The sequence below is a fragment of the Puntigrus tetrazona genome, chromosome 22 (genome assembly GCF_018831695.1).
Source record: "Puntigrus tetrazona isolate hp1 chromosome 22, ASM1883169v1, whole genome shotgun sequence".
Lineage (NCBI taxonomy): Eukaryota > Metazoa > Chordata > Actinopteri > Cypriniformes > Cyprinidae > Puntigrus > Puntigrus tetrazona.
This window is the reverse complement of record NC_056720.1, coordinates 3,408,619-3,425,368: the sequence shown is the minus strand read 5'-3', so window position 1 is coordinate 3,425,368 and position 16,750 is coordinate 3,408,619. Positions and strand designations below refer to the sequence as shown.

The 16,750-nt window shown below is 37.2% G+C and overlaps 2 protein-coding genes across 2 annotated transcripts in view; both read left to right on the top strand.

Moving 5' to 3' along the window:
* Nucleotides 1-934, top strand: part of LOC122327463 — an 8,493-nt gene extending 7,559 nt beyond the window's left edge. Inside the window, exon 4 of the mRNA XM_043222855.1 lies at nt 470-934. Coding sequence (XP_043078790.1) covers nt 470-633 — 164 coding nt within the window. The 3' untranslated portion in view covers nt 634-934. The remainder of the gene's footprint in view (nt 1-469) is intronic.
* An 880-nt stretch (nt 935-1,814) lies between these two features.
* The window catches only part of LOC122327341, a 45,233-nt gene continuing 30,297 nt past the window's right edge, over nt 1,815-16,750 (top strand). The window contains exon 1 of the mRNA XM_043222640.1: nt 1,815-2,037. The gene's annotated coding sequence lies outside the window, so the exon portion shown is untranslated. The remainder of the gene's footprint in view (nt 2,038-16,750) is intronic.

Here is a 16,750-nt window from a genome sequence, read left to right as displayed (position 1 = left end):
TTGTATTTTCTTTGTATGTTTGGAAGCTATATTTAGATCTACTTTGAATTCTTAACAATAATTAAGTAACTATAGATTAATAAAATAATATAACGCATAACATCATTGTTTTAAAAAAGTATCATGCTAATTTCATAAAAATGCTTAAAATAAACTTGATATAACCTTGATATTGAATCTAATCATTGACGTGATAATTGTAAATGAAATAAATTGTGAAACCAGTGCCAATTCACACCCCTAATTTCCACACCCTTAAACATGATGCAGCACAAAACAAAACGTGATTGGTTGCTTTGCATGTCAGTCATATTTCTCTTGGGTGGCTATTTAAAGTGGTCAAGGTTCCCAAACATTCTGTTGTGTTTCTGTGAGTTTATGTAAATCCAGGGTTGTGAATTTGTTATCTTAATTAAATGTAATCTAAATGTACAGATTTGTTTCATGTTGTTGTATTTTTTTTTCCCAGATTGTACGTTCTGCTGTCATGTTCCTGAAGCTGTGACCCGATTGGTCATCTCTGTTCTGGTGGGCGTGGCTGCTGCTTTTATGGTGGTGTATGACATCATCTCCAGAAAAGTCGAACAGGAAAGAACGCAACAGAATTCATTATCATCATCCGACCCTCACTGATAAATCACGTATCCATCTTCCCTTTAGCCAGGTGTCAAACTCATTTTTACAGCCCTTCACAGTTTAGATGCAACCCTAATGAAACATACCTGATTCAGTTGATCAGGTCATTAAGTCTTATTTGAAAACTACACGGTATATGTGTTGTAGCAGGGTTGAAACTAAACAGGAACTGAGTTTGACACCCCTGCGCACAGCATCTAACACCACTGTTGTATCTGTACTTAAAAGTGTACCAAAAACAGTGAAGCAAATTCTCAGCTAACAAAAAATAAAGAATGCCCTTTCTCGGCTGATTTAACCCGTTGGATTCTCTGGTGTTTCTCACTGGTTTAATATTAGTCTTATTTAATTATAAAGGGGAGGAGGGGAGGATTCACTCAAATATTTGCAGCACCCAGTTGATAGTTTTCATGTGACAGGCAGAGCCCATACTTCTTTACATTTAATGAAATGCTGGTTTAAGCTGGTCCTTTACTGGTTTATCCTGGTCATGTGTTGGCATAAACTAAATCATTTTCCTGAGATGTTGATTTATTACACACAATTTAAAAATTACACAGGTTTAAATTATAAATACACAATATTATCATGTTTCCATGCAAGTGTCACTAAATTAATTTCAGACATAAAGATCAAAGAGGAGTAGTTTGATCATTCAGCATCTCTAAAAAACCCTGCATGTGCTCTGTGCAGGACACCCAGACTTAAAACTGTGACGTGTATAGTCTCTGAGAAATTTACCTAAATATAATGTCTTCATATGAGAATGCAGGACCTTAAGAGGTTACTCAGAGTATTTCTTGAATAATTATTATGTTTGTTGGAAAATAAGTTTTTAGTCTGCCTGTTACTCGTCTATTTGTTATGAATCATACCTGTTAAGGTTTATCAATAAAGAATCAGTCAATAAAGAAAGTAAAACACTGACTTTTCTTATCAGGTTTACAATGGAAAACATTAAGTTGTTTGATGATATTATTGAATATATGATAGAAATAATTAGATAAAAGACATTTTTCATTTATTTACTTTGTTGTATTCCCAGTTTGTTTATTTGTTTTGCTTGGTTTATTTCTGCACTATGAAAGTGAATATCCTGGTCCATGATCCAGTTCGGTTGGCGGCGGTAATGCGCCAGTAGCTGAGGTTACCAACCACCAAAGAACACAAAAGAAGAAGAAGAAGAAGAAGAAGAAAGCTTCTGATAGAGACAAACGGAAGCGTTAGCCATTTTATATATAGCCATTTGCCATTATTATACTGAAAATGATATATTGTATACCTGTTCTCACTAGTGCATGCTAATCAGTAAAAAAGTAGTATTACGTAGACTGTGTAGTTTATTTGTCTGTTCGTCGGTTAATGCTGTAGAAGTTTCTGATCAGGGTGTGTCTCTCAGAGGTTTTCAGTCTCTCCACGGATCATAGCTAAAGGTTATACATTCAACTCTAAGTGAAGATGAAGAGCGCACTTGCTGTTCTTCTTTTCTCATCATTGTTGATCGGTAAGTTTGGCTTTTGAGCATAGCTGCAGCACTTTCGGTTTCGTTTTTCTAAATGCGCATTTTCTTATTCCCTGCTTATAGTTTATTGATATAAAAACATGTGTATAATTTTCAAGGTGTAGAGCACCTTCTTTTATATTCAAAAACATATGACTGCATGCACGGTTGACTTCATAGTGAGGAGGGTTAGCTCAGGGGCATCATTTTGATTTCATGATTGAGACACCTAGCGGTTTGAAAACCCAGAAATAGAACAATGCCCACTTTTTTGTATTGACGGCTCATTACGTGTGATACATATGAAAACTCTCAATCGTATCTGTCCAGAGTTTTAATTTACGCTTCTAAAGTTTTCGGTTATGCTTCTGAAGTTTCTCTCTGATTTGCTTTATAGGTTAACTCATTCTTTTAAATAATCCACATTCAGATTGGCCCTGACTATTACTGTGATTTTACTGTATAGTTTTGGAGAAAACTAGAAGCAAAGTCACCCATCCTAGCACATATATATATATATTACTAGCACTTTTACTGTGTCTCATTTTCCGACACTCAAAAATTGTTAGTTTATTGGTTAGCTCATTTTGTCAATTGATCTATATTAAGAGTGACCCTGACTATTACTGTAATTATTTTCTAGTCATTTTACTGTATAGTTTTGGAGTCACCCAAAACAACTTAATGCATCCTAGCACTTGTAACATTTTTTTTACCCCCCTAATCCTCCTTCATATGTTAAATATATATTTATATGAATATAAAAAAAAGCATTCTGAAGATTTAGGTGAAAATCATAAAAAATGTGCAAGAAAAGAGGTCAAAGATTTTTTTGCCTGTTATTTCTTTTGTTGCAAAGATAATTTGTCCTGTTTAAATTGGTATTTTTATAAGCTTCTTAAAAAATTGGTATGATCAATAAGTGATAGAAAATATTTTTTAAATTACTTTAACACATCAAAATGGGCATTTTTAAAATATTTTTAAGGGCTGTAATTAAGTTGCCTTGCAATTTTGCCACTGAAAATACAAGAATGAACCTAAAGCCAAACTGAGAAATATTTACATCACTTGAGTGAGTTTGAAGGACATAGACTTGCTCAAACTTTGAATAGGTTTCTATGTAAGTACTTCTGAATGGGTTTAGTGCATCTGAAGTGAGAGTGCTTGATGTGCATATGCACATGCATTTGTATGCGTAATAAACTGTAGACCTCCAACATTATTGTGTTAATTAAAATAAATGATTATAAGGATTACCAGTAAGACCTGCATTGATCAGATAATCAGAATATGTTTTACTAAACATAAGGAAACCATTCTTAGTGGTAGGCTAACCGATTAGCAGACGAATAACAGCAGCATTAATGTTTAAATAGTCTTCTATATTAGAGTATAGATGCTGGTGACAATATCCAGCTGGTTTATAAATATGAAATATGTTTCCCAGCAGCTTCTCCTCTGATGCTGATCATTTGGCTTCAGTGTCTGATCTAAAGTGTCACGTATTCCCAGGAGAACATTTGCTGAACAGCGACCCCCTGCTCATTGATAGACCATCCAGTTAAAATCACAATCAATGTAGAACCAAACAATGTAGAAATCCAGCCCCAAAAATTGTCACCACCTTTTCTCCCCTCAAGTCTGCTGCAAGCCAGATTTGAGAGATTTCTCTGATTATGATTTCTAAGTGTTTCATGCGTTTAATTTCTGATTGTTTCTGTTCTGCTCCGCAGGTGTGTTTGTTGATGGAGAAGAAAGTCATGTGTCAGTGTCAGTGTCAGGGATGGAGGGAGACTCAGTCACTCTGAAGTCAGGTCTTATTGAAAGACAGACAGATGATGGGATTGAGTGGAGGTTTAATTTAAATCGTTTTGCTAAAATCAAGAATGGCTCCATTGATCTACCACCATCAAGAGACCGAATGCAGCTGGACAAACAGACTGGAGATCTCAAGATCAGCAACATCAGAATCACAGACTCTGGAGAATATAAACTACAGATCAGCAAAAAAAAAGCCTCCCCTCCAGATTTTATATTCACTGTCAGTGGTATGTCTTTTTTATATAATAGTTATTTATCACTCTCCACCCTCAGAACACATTTGTAACATCATAAGAGTGGGGCAGGGGCTGAACTTTTCTCAAAACTCTTCTGTTTATAAGTGCAGCTCTGATTTTTACAGCGGTCACCAAGGAAACAGCATATAAAGAAATATTAAACAGTAATATTACATGCGTGGTGCTCATTATGCAGACTTTCAACCTTTCTTATCTCTTGCTTAAAGGAAAAAAATAGCAATGAATATCAGAATCAGTCCATTTGACAAAAAATGTCAGTCAGAATTTGCTGTAAAATAATGATCGGTGAATTTATATCCTGGTCTTCTCAAACAGTCAGAACTTAAACTCTTAAAAGAAAGTCAGGAGCGAGTACACTGGTTCTCTTAAACAGGTATATATAAACATGCAGTTATTTTTGTCCACATCTGCATGTAAAGCAAACCTCTTTCAAGAAGTTTCTAGACCCACTAGTTCTCTATCCACACAATATTCTTACCTTTTTTTTTTAACCCTTACCTGTTTTCATCCCTTATTTACTTGATTGAATTGAAATTGAAAGATGTATAGAAGTAGCTGAAGTGTACATATTAATATCTTCATGCATATTCATACCTTTCAAAAAACTGTTTTTTAACAGTTAATTTAATAGTTTGGCAGCAATTATTATTTTAATATTATTAAAGTAGTTCAGAAAAAAAATGACACGCATAAATAAAATCTAAATGGTATTTGATCATGTCTTTGTCGTGGAAATTGGCAAACTGATCATTTATTATTTAATCCAAGTATTTCATTATTATTGGAAAACCCAAGATAATCTGGGATTTTTTTAAATTCAGCGTAAATTCAATAGTTTTTTTGGTAAATTAATTATCAGTTTTAAATAGTTTTCCTCAAAATGGTGACTATTTGAGACCATTAGTTTTTCCAAGATGGAAAAAAAGGTGTTTTATTGTATTTTATGTCAGATTCTCTACTACACTGAAGGTATTCATATTTATTTATTTGGTAGATGTTTTTGTTAGATTGGGATATATTGACCATCCAAAAAGTTAGTTTTAGTAATTTCCACGTGTGTCCAGCTGCTTCTCCTCACAGTATCACTGTTAGTGTTTCCTGTTCACATTTACATTTACATTTAGTCATTTTGGCAGACGCTTTTTATCCAAAGCGACTTACAATTGAGAGTACAACAGCGATTCATTTTTGGAGAGACAAACAGACAGAGTAAGTGCTTATAACACCCAGTCACAGGGAGTGTTCAAATTAGTACATGCCAGAAGGGAAGGAATAAACAAGGGGATGAGAAGAGAGACAGAGACAGTGAGAGTATTTTTTTTTTTTTTTTTTTTTTTTTTTTTTTTTTTATGATGAGGTCAGGTATTGCTGAAAGATGTGAGTTTTCAGCAGTTTCTTGAAGATTGACAGAGATCCAGCATTCCAGATATGTATGGGAAGATCGCTCCACCAGCCAGGAACAGAGAAGCAGAAAGTTCTGAGAGTGATTTCTGAGCCTCTTTGAGATGGTACCCACGAGGCGCTAGCCAGTGCAGTAGCAGATCTCAGACTTCTAGAGGGTGTGTAGATTTGTAATAGTGAGTGGAAGTAGACCGTGCCAGTCTGTGGTTGTTCTATATGCAAGCATCAGTGCCTTGAACTTGATGCGAGCTGCAATCGGTAGCCAATGTAAGGAGATAAAGAGAGGTGTAACATGGGTTCTTTTGGGCTCATTGAATACCAGCCTTGCTGCTGCATTCTGAATCATTTGTAGAGGTTTTATTGTGTTCGATGGAAGTCCAGCCAGAAGAGCATTGCAGTAGTCCAGTCTAGAAATGACAAGGGCCTGGACAAGAAGCTGTGCAGCTTGCTCTGTTAGAAAGGGCCTGATCTTTCTGATGTTGTGTAGCAAACCTGCAGGATCGGCAGTATTTGCAATGTGATCTTTGAAGGTTAGTTGGTCATCGAGGATTACACCAAGATTTCTGACTGAGGTTGATGGGGTAAATTGACGAAGAACCTAGCTGGATGGTGAAGTCATGCTGTGTAGTTGGAGTGGCAGGGAATACAAGCAGCTCAGTCTTTGTCAGGTTGAGCTGTAGATGGTACTCTTGCATCCATGTCGAGATGTCCGCCAGGCAACCCGAGATCCGAGTAGCTACCGTTGGATCAGCCTGGATGAAAAGAGAGGTAGAGCTGTGTGTCATCGGTGTAGCAGTGGTATGAGAAGCCGTGAGCCTGTATGATGGGGCCCTAGCGATGTAGTGTAAATGGAGAAGAGGAGGGGGACTAAGAACCGATCCCCTGAGGAACCCCAGTGACCAGTTGATGTGCGGTGGATACATCTCCTCCCCAGGCCACCCTAAAACCTACCAGTGAGATAGGATTCGAACCAATGAAGTAGGATCCCAGAGATGCCCAGTGATGAGAGGGTAGACAGCAGGATCTGATGATTCATGGTGTCAAAAGCAGCGGATAGATCCAGCAGAATGAGAACTGATGATTTGATTCAGCTCTTGCAGTCCGCAGGGCTTCCGTGACTGAGAGCAACGCAGTCTCAGTTGAATGGTCGCACCTGAAACCTGATTGGTTATGGTCCAGTTTTGTTGTTTTTCAAAGAAACAGTGATACCTGGTTGAAAACCAAATCACTCTTTCAAGTGTTTTCACTATGAATGGAAGAAGAGAGACTGGCCTGTAGTTATCAATGGGAAGTGTTTAAAGTGGGCTTTTGAGCAGTGGGGTTACCTGAGCCTGCTTAAATGCTGTGGGAAAGGTGCCTGTGAGGAGAGATGTGTTGATGATGTGCAGGAGTGCCAGCAAGACAGTGGGGAGATTGCTTGCAGAAGATGAGAGGGTATGGGGTCTAGCGGATATGTTGTTGGATGGCTGGAGAGGAGAAGTTTGGATACTTCTGTCTCAGTGAGGAGCAGAAGGAGAGTGGAGGAATCGGTAGTCGATGCGGTTGGTTGAGGGTTGTGCGTTGGGGGGCTGAGAACTGGCTACTGATCGCTTTTGTTTTGTTTGTAAAAATGTGGCAAAACTCGCCAGGTGATATTGAGGTGGTGGGAGGTGGGAGGGGGATCGAGCAGGAGTTAAATGATCTGAAGAGCTTACGTGTGTCTGAAGTGGTTGTTGATCTTGTTATGGAAATATGATGATTTGGCAGTGCGGATTTCGGCAGAGAAGGAAGAGCAAAGTCTGATACCTGCTCAGGTCTGTCAGATCTTTAGATTTGCGCCACTTTCTCTCCGCTGCCCTGAGTTTGACCCGATGCTCACGGAGAACATCAGACAACCAGGGGCTAGAGGTGGCAGTCCGTGCTGGCCTGGAGGAGAGAGAGGCAGATGTCATCTAGACAGGAGGTTAGAGCACTGAACAAGGTATCTGTAGCTGCATTCACATCCAAAGAAGAGAAATGGGTAGGTGAGGGAAGGAGGAGGACACAGCAGAGGAGAGATGGGAGGGAGAAAGGGAACGGGTTGTTACGCGGAAAGTAACAGTATAGGGGTTAATTGTACAGAGATAGGAAAATGCAGTTGAAATGTAAGAAGGAAATGGTCAGACATGTGAAGCGGTTGTACTGAACTGGTGTCTGCAGTACAACTGCGTGTGGTAAATTAAATCAAGCTGGTTGCCTGATTTGTGGGTGCTTGTCGTGATGAGGCGCTTGAGGTCAAATGAAGCTAGAAGGGAATGGAAGTGCGAGCGTAAGGTTTGTCAAGATGAATGTTGAAGTCCCGAAGAGTAGAGTGGAGTGCCTTCGTCTGTAAAAGATGACAATAATCCATCCAGCTCCTCTAGGAAAGTGTCTAGAATATGTCCAGGGGCGGTAGATTACCACTATGTGGAATTTTGTCGGAGTAGTAACTGTGATAGCATGAAATTCAAAGAGATGTAATTACATACAAGTGAGTTGGTTGAATATTTCCAATTGTTTGGGATGAGCAGACCAGTGCCACCACCCCGGCCAACCTGACGAGATGTGTGAAGAAAGAATGATTGTTGGCTAGAGCTGCTGGGGTTGCTGAGTCTTCTGGGCTAATCCAGGTCTCCGTCAATCCCAGAATGTTGAGTGAAGAATGTAAAGAAAAAGCAGAAATGAAGTCAGCTTTGTTGACCGCTGACTGGCAATTCCACAGACCAACAGAGAAAGATAGGGTGTAGTAGAGGATGTAGGGACAGAGCGTAGGTTAGTAGGAGTGCATTGTCGTCTCTGTGTGTGTTGTTAGGGCGAGGTCGAGACAACCGGAATGAGTTGAGACACATGATAGAGGTAGGAAAGAGGAAGTGAAGATGTAAGTAAGAATGAATGAAAATGTACTTAAGTGCGCTTTGTTGAGACTATTTCCCTCAAACGGCTCTTTACCAGGAAGGAATCAACTCAAGGCGAAATAAAACACAAGACAAGTTTCTGGATTTTAAAGCTTGCAAGGATTGCGCTGTCGATTGCAAGCGGAGAGAAGCAGGTTTCTCCTTAACCTCCCTTTTACCTCCAGACGGATCTCAGTCCGCCTGAGGCCGGGCGGGGAAGGCCCCGCCTTCCTTTGCCTCCTTCCCTGCTTTGCCTCTCTGCCTGCTTTGCCTCCTCCGGCGCTCAGATTGCAAGTCACTTTATTTATAGAGGAAAGGACAAGATACAGTAAATGAAAACAATTGGCCACATTTCTTGTGCGCCAGAATCTTCACTCCTTCAGATTCTTCCGTGGCCCTATCAGTATTCTACGGAGGCCATGTTATGACCAAGAATCAAACTGAAACTAAAAGGCCACAGGTGCATAACTGACAACATTTAACTCCAACATTCCGTTCTCATCAGGCTGATAAAGCCTGGCACCCGGCGGAAGCTGAAACTGAAGGGTCGAGGTTGCAAAATGTCAATACATAACTCTAACAGCGCTTGCTTAGTTAAAGTCGCGCAGAGGAAAAGTCGTATGTCTTTACTCTCGTAGTCTTCACACGAGGAGACTGAACACGAGCGCTGGGCGCTCATGACGCTTTCGCCAGCGCACACTCAACAAATAAATACAAAGTGTATGCAGTGGAAACAGCGGAAAGCTAGTTCTAATTTGCCCAGGCAGTAGCCAATCAGGAGGTCGATCAGGAAAACGAAACTAACGCCTTCACACTTAAGTGCTCTTAATAGCCCGGAGGCAAACAATTTACAACCACTTAAAGTACAGCACAACTAAACTACACACTACAAATAAGTAGGGAAACGCAAATATTCTCTCCAAACAGCAAGAAATAATTTGAACAACACACAGCAATAGGTATAATAGACTTACGCGCTGGTGTCCGCTCTCTTCTAGCCTGAAATCGCTTCTTTCTGTTTAGTGAACGGAGCTCCAGAGAGGGACTGTTTCTCAAACTAATGTTATATTGAGAGTGTTTTCTTCTTTCAAGACTATTAAACTATTAATAACAGACTGGTGTGTTTCTACAAATATACTTATGTTTGACCATTTTTATAATCACAACATGACCTCCAATAAGTGTCATCTTTGCAGAGGAAGAAGTCGGCACATTCTCACAGATTATGCTAAACATGTTTTCTGATTATAATAATAACGCTGCTTTATCAGCACTGGTTCAGATTTCATTCATTAGATTATTATATTAAGTAAATATTACATAATCATAGATTTCGTCCACTGACAAAAAGATTTAGTGACTCAACATTTGAATGGTAGTTTTTTTTATTTATTTTTTGTAAAATCCAATGTATATGTATTACACTAGTTGAGATAGTTGTGAAAGGAATATTGAAAATATGAAAGAAACTCATTAAACAAGATCTGTGTTAAATCTGTTTAGAGACTGTTAGAAAAGTGATACCTGACAGAATCTGTTTGTGTTTGTTCTTCAGTGTCTGCTGCTGAAGTGAAGTCAGTGTCGGTGATGGAGGGAGATTCAGTCACTCTACCGACTGGTCATACTGATCTACAGAACAATCATGTGAGAAGATGGAGGTTTGGACAAGAGGAATCTCTTTTAGCTGAAATCAACTCCACATCTGATGAGAGATTCAGAAACACACAGCAGGACCGGACTGGTTCTCTAACCATCAGAAACATCAAAACTGAACAGTCTGGACTTTATGAAGCTGAGATCATTAGTACTAGAAGCAGATACACCTAATTTCATGACAGCATACACAGTCATTCAGTGTGACTGTCAGGGTGAGTACATCAAAGTAATATTAAATATATTTAGATTCATTTTACATAGTTATTAACTATTATATATATATACATTGTACCTAATTTCATATTGAATTCAATGGAAAACAGAGCTTTGAATCATTTAGTTCAATGAATACATTTCAAACACCAGTAAATATGCTCATGTTCACTTGCTCTTGAATCAAATGATCTTATAAACACATTTCTTTCCTTCAGTAGAAATCATGTTCGCTTTTCAGCTGTAAGTCTGATTTATTTTATACTCCAGACAGCATTTCAAGTTTAATCTCTTAAAACTGTTTCTGTTTGTTTCATGTATCTGTTGTTGAGACAGATGACGTGAGTCAGTATCAGTGCTGCAGGAGATACTGTCACTTTACTCACTGGTCTTAAGATGAAACAGAAAATATTAAACGGATATCATGGAAGTCTGGAGGACGAAATCATTGCTGAATTAATAAACGGCACTGTTAAAGAGACATGGAGCAACGTTTATCTGAATCGTACTACTGGGGACCTCACCATCAGTAATGTCAGAAATAATCAGTATAACTATTATGAAGTGGAGATCCACACAACAGGAATGATCTTTCGTAGGAAATACCTCGTTACTGGTGAGTACTTATATTTTATGGTAGAATGAGGGGAAGATCTTAGAAACCGTGTGTATATACTTTTAATTTAGTTTGTGTTTGTTTAGACAAATTATTGTTGATATATATTTTACATATATTTAAAGTGTCCTTTATGTATAATTCATCTGTCTTTATGTATAATACTCATCTGCGCTTTTTAAACATGAATTTTTACTTGAATGGATGAGTAATTGAATCCCATTTCACAAAAATAAATTAAAAATAATTTTCAAAATAAGGTTCAAATTGTTCTATGACTTAGACACAGGCATATTATGCACATATTTCAATGCCATTAATTTAATTAAAGATATAATAGCATCACATTTAATGTAAACTGAGTAACTTCAATGAATTGTTCTGTAGGTTTTAATCCCTTAACTGTCACTCCTCTATTTGAACATATACTTCAAAACGTAAAATCTGAATTTAAATAGTTTGTTATTCATGAATGCTTTGGAAGACAGACCTCAGGTGTCTCTTTTATGAGAAGATGAGAGCATTTTTAAAAGTCAGTTTTTCAAAAGAAGGTATGGTAGTTTAGCTTTGCTATAAGAAAATACATTAAAGTACAAAATTAGTAAATCCTGTGAACTCATTAGATTAGATTACTTCATTAGATTTATTGTTTACAGCTATTTTTTATGTAAACATTTTCAGTGTAATTTTATTTCATTGTAATTTTGTGTGACAGATTGTGAAAGAGTAACCTTCATTGAAAAAGCAAAGGCATATGTCTAAAAGTTATCAGTAAAAAGCTAATCTGAAACTGTATCTCTGTACGCTACAAGCTAAGTAAGGTTTTTTTAAAAAGGATTTACAGGATTAATTATTTTTTTAATAATAAATAAATATAAGTAATAATTACAAAAGGTGTGTGTGTATAAATATGTACAGTGTATATATATGTGTATATATATAATTAAATGCCGACTGACATATCGGCTGATTATTATCTTGCACCCATATGGTAAAAGGTAATGTAATACTGATGTTTCTCGGTTAGTCATTAAAAAGGATAAAAAATACTTTTAATTGTGTTTGCATCAATAAATGCAAGTTTAAAGTAGATTTTATGGATGTTCTGTGTATTTACACTCACACGCATTCTGACAAGACTACAGTTATAGCCTGTGCCAGATTAAACACAGAGAGACAGTGTAGAGGAATCTCATTATTTGACAGTTTATGTTTTGTTACATTTCTAAATATTTAGGTGTCTGTAAGTGTGTTATAGGTCATACACACGCTCACACTGATGTCTGTTTCAGGTTCAGGTCTGTCTCCAGCTGCTGCAGCAGGGATTGGTGTTATTGGTGTGTTATTGCTGGGTGTTCTGTTCACTGTTGCTGCTTTTCTGATCTACCTGCGTTGCTGCAAGAAACCTAGAACAATCAGGGTAAGTATCATACAACACGGTACATATAGTACAGGGAGAAAGATTAAGATGATACTGTTTGATCTCAGCAGAGTGTGATGTGTCTTCATTACTGTGCTGGTATTAAGAATATTTATTATTAAACAGCATCACTGAAGAAACATCACTAATACAGAAATAATCAAGTCAGAACTGATCTTACTGAGTTTTTTCACTTCAGACTGAAAAGCCACCTGTGTGTCGCTCTGAAAATACTCTGAGAAACATATATAACTGGAAATACTAAACTAAAATAAATTTTATTGAACAAGCAACCAAATGGACACACTGTGCAGTTAAAGAAAGTTAGAAGAAAAACAGCCTGTCCTCCAACCAATACCCCCGTAGAGTTCATTGTCTAAATCCCTGAAATACGACTCCATTAGAACGTATGGCTGGCTTTATTCATCTTCTGAAAGTAAGAGCACAGTCCGTCTGCTTATAAGATATTAATACAAAGGTCGTGACTCTCAAATATGAGTTTTGTTTGAGACACAATGTAGCAAAAAGATCAACAATCAGAGATACATGTTCTTATATTTATATATAAAGTGCCTTGTGAAAGTATTCGCAACCTTGAACTTTGTGACCTTTTGCCACATTTCAGGCTTCAAACATAAAGCTATAAGACTGTAATGTTTTGTGAAGAATCAACAAGTGAGACACAATCATGGAGTGGAACTTTTTAAGAAATAAAAATGAAAAAAATTGGGCGTGCAAAATTATTCAGCCCCTCAAGTTAATACTTTGTGGCACCACCTTTGCTGTGATTACAGCTATAAGTCACTTGGGGTATGTCTCTATCAGTTTTGCACATTGAGAGGCTGAAATGTTTGCCCATTCCTCCTTGTAAAACAGCTCAAGCTCAGTGAGGTTGGATGGAGAGCGCTTTGTGAACAGCAGTTTTCAGTTCTTTTCACAGATTCTAGATTGGATTCAGGTCTGGACTTTGACTTGGCCATTCTAACACCTGGATATGTTTATTTGTGAACCATTCCATAGTAGATTTTGCTTTATGTTTTGGATCATTGTCTTGTTGGAAGACAAATCTCCGTCCCAGTCTCAGGTCTTTTGCAGACTCCATCAGGTTTTCTTCCAGAATGGTCCTGTATTTGGCTCCATCCATCTTCCCCATCAATTTTAACCATCTTCCTGTCCCTGCTGAAGAAAAAGCAGGCCCAAACCATGATGCTGCCACCACCATGTTTGACAGTGGGGATGGTTTGTTCAGGGTGATGAGCTGTATTGCTTTTACGCCAAACATAACGATTTGCGTTGTTGCCAAAAAGTTTGATTTTGGTCTCATCTGACCAGAGCACCTTCTTCCACATGTTTGGTGTGTCTCCCAGGTGGCTTGGGATGTTTAGAGCTTGGGAAATCTTTTTGTATCCAAATCCGTCTTTAAACTTCTCCTCAACAGTATCTCGGACCTGTCTGGTGTGTTCCTTGTTCTTCATGGTGCTCTCTGCGCTTTAAACGGACCTCTGAGACTATCACAGTGCAGGTGCATTTATACGTAGACTTGATTACACTCAGGTGGATTCTATTTATCATCATTAGTCATTTGGGTCAACATTGGATCATTCAGATATCCTCACTGAACTTCTGGAGAGAGTTTTCTGCACTGAAAGTAAAGGGGCTGAATAATTTTTCCAATTTTTCCGTTTTTTATTTGTTAAAAAGTTTGAAATATCCATTAAATTTCTGTTCCACTTCATGATTTTGTCTCACTTGTTGTTGATTCTTCACAAAACATTACAGTCTTATAGCTTTATGTTTGAAGCCTGAAATGGGTCACAAGGTCACAAAGTTCAAGGAGCCGATACTTTCACAAGGCACTGTTTATAATGAAGTCTATATTTAGTCTATATATTTCATCAAAATAAATCTATGAATGACTGCTTCATGTCTATATGGAAATGAAAGATTTACAGTGTATTTCAAATCTGTTTGCTTTCATCAAGACATTGGGTCTTTTAGGAAAACCAAACACTGTAAGATGTGTATCACAATGTTCTTTCAGATCCTAACAACATTAACACTGATTCGTTTTGACTAAGAAATAAAAATACTGTTTTAAATAGTAATAATAATTAAATAATAAGAGGAAAAACAACTACCCATTTTAACAAGATATTTATGCTTGTTTAGTTATTTCTATTTTTCTATACTCTTTGAAGCACTATTAATAATTCACCCATTATTTTCTTTTAGATTTGCTATAGTCCTCTGTACAACAGTTTTTATTAAATTATTGGTCAAACGAGGGTAAATTATTTAGCAATTAACCAAAACCATGTTATATTTGTTACTTCAATAATTCATTTATTAAACACTTATTACAGTGCTTCATCAGTGTTATGTGTTGAGTTCAGACTCTTTTTCTCTTCTCACTTGTTTTTTGTTTGTCTGTTTGTTTTCTTCCTCACTTTAGAAGAGAACGGACAAAATGGCGCAGATGGTCCTATTAATGAAGAGACTAATTTGTCCAGTCCTTTACAATCCTAGTATGTTATAAGATGTGTATATACATGAATTGACTTGAGAGACTTTAGTCTCAATGTCTGCCTTAATTTGAAAAAGGCTTTAATCAAAGAGCAAGAATTAACTCAAAGCCTGAGATTTTTTCATCCCTGAAGGAATTTATTGAAAATTTTTCAACAATTAGATCTTCATTTGCTCATTTTCAGTGTTTTGTCAGATGCATAGGCTTAGATACTTATTCTCAGATGCTTAGCTTAATAACCTAAACAAACAAACAAACATGATTATATAAATCACTAAACATTGCATTATTTAAGCAACATTACTGGATATTCCCAGGTTAGTTTTTAACATATGTAGTTGCTGAAAGTAGTAGTAGCGTCTCTCAAAGTTGATGAGTACATTGTGGCTTTTTCTGGTTGTCCTTGAACAAATTCAAGTTGCTTACACCAAACTTAGTAACCAAGTGCAGGATTTGCTCTTCTCTTCTTTGGTTTTGCAACCAGTAATAGCACCAACTTGGGTAAGAATGGAGAAACTGGAGAAGCACATCCACAAACGCTCTCTCCACGTTGATAATGTGATCACTGAAAATACAAACAAAGAGCAAGGAAGCTTAGTGGTCAGACCTTAAAACATATATAATCTGATAGATTTGTGTCTTTGTTTGCACAGTGATGAAATATATATAATTTTATTTTCCTTACTTGCATTTGGTTTGACAAACATACATATGAAGAGTGACTGAAATCAAACCGTTTGTGCTTTAGTAAAACTGAGTGAAGACTTTTATTTGCTTTGATGTGAACAGAGAAACATGCTTTTGATATATGATGAAGCTGATAGCTGTTTGCTCTGATCCTTATTTTGCATTATTTTATATTCTTTTTGTACTAAGAGCTAGTTTGACTTATTTACGGTAATGAAGGATGTTACAGCGATTGATTGTTACACCTGAAAAGTTTTGCAGAAATAATTGCATAAAAGGATAATGTGTAAGATTTTATTTTATTTTTTTGGTTGTTGTTTTTATTTGATGTTCTTCTGTTGTTACATCACACATATTCTGCTTTATTGAAGTGTTTATGGTGAAATGTTTTGTATTTGAAATATTGTACCTATAAGAGGTCCTCATATAAGCAATGTTTTAAATCTGTCTGTCACCTGATAAGATGTGAATGTGATATCTGAAGTGTTTTCTGAATTGAAGGTTTTAGTCCTCATATTCTTACAGGACTTAGAAGTGACGTTAATTTCTAAACATTTATTTTCTTCTGCTTTTGCTTGCGTATAAACCGCTGTTAAAAGAGAAAACGCCTCAGAAGTTGACCGTATTGGTTTTAAGAAAATAAAATGCTGACTGATAATTCTGTTGTGTGTTTCTTAATGATATATTTCACTGATCTATATTGTGTTTTCAGTTTCATTTTATTGATTTCAGTTATTGTTGATGAGAAAAATTACTTTACAGCAAAAATTAAATTTTATGTGAAAGATCATTTTAAAAATTAATAGAGTATAAAAAACAGTACTCTGTATTCATTCACTTTGTTTTTGTGAATAATGCATGAATGTGAATATCTTCTTCTTCTTCTTCTTCTTCTTCTTCTTCTTCTTCTTCTTCCTCCGCTTATCCGGGCCGGGTCGCGGGGCAACAGTCCAAGCAGGGGCGCCCAGACTCCCCTCTCCCCAGACACTTCCTCCAGCTCATCCGGGGAACACCGAGGCGCTCCCAGGCCAGCCGAGAGACATAGTCCCTCCAGCGTGTCCTAGGTCTTCCCGGGGCCTCCTCCCGTGGGACATGCCCGAACACCTCCCGCCCAGGAGGCGTCC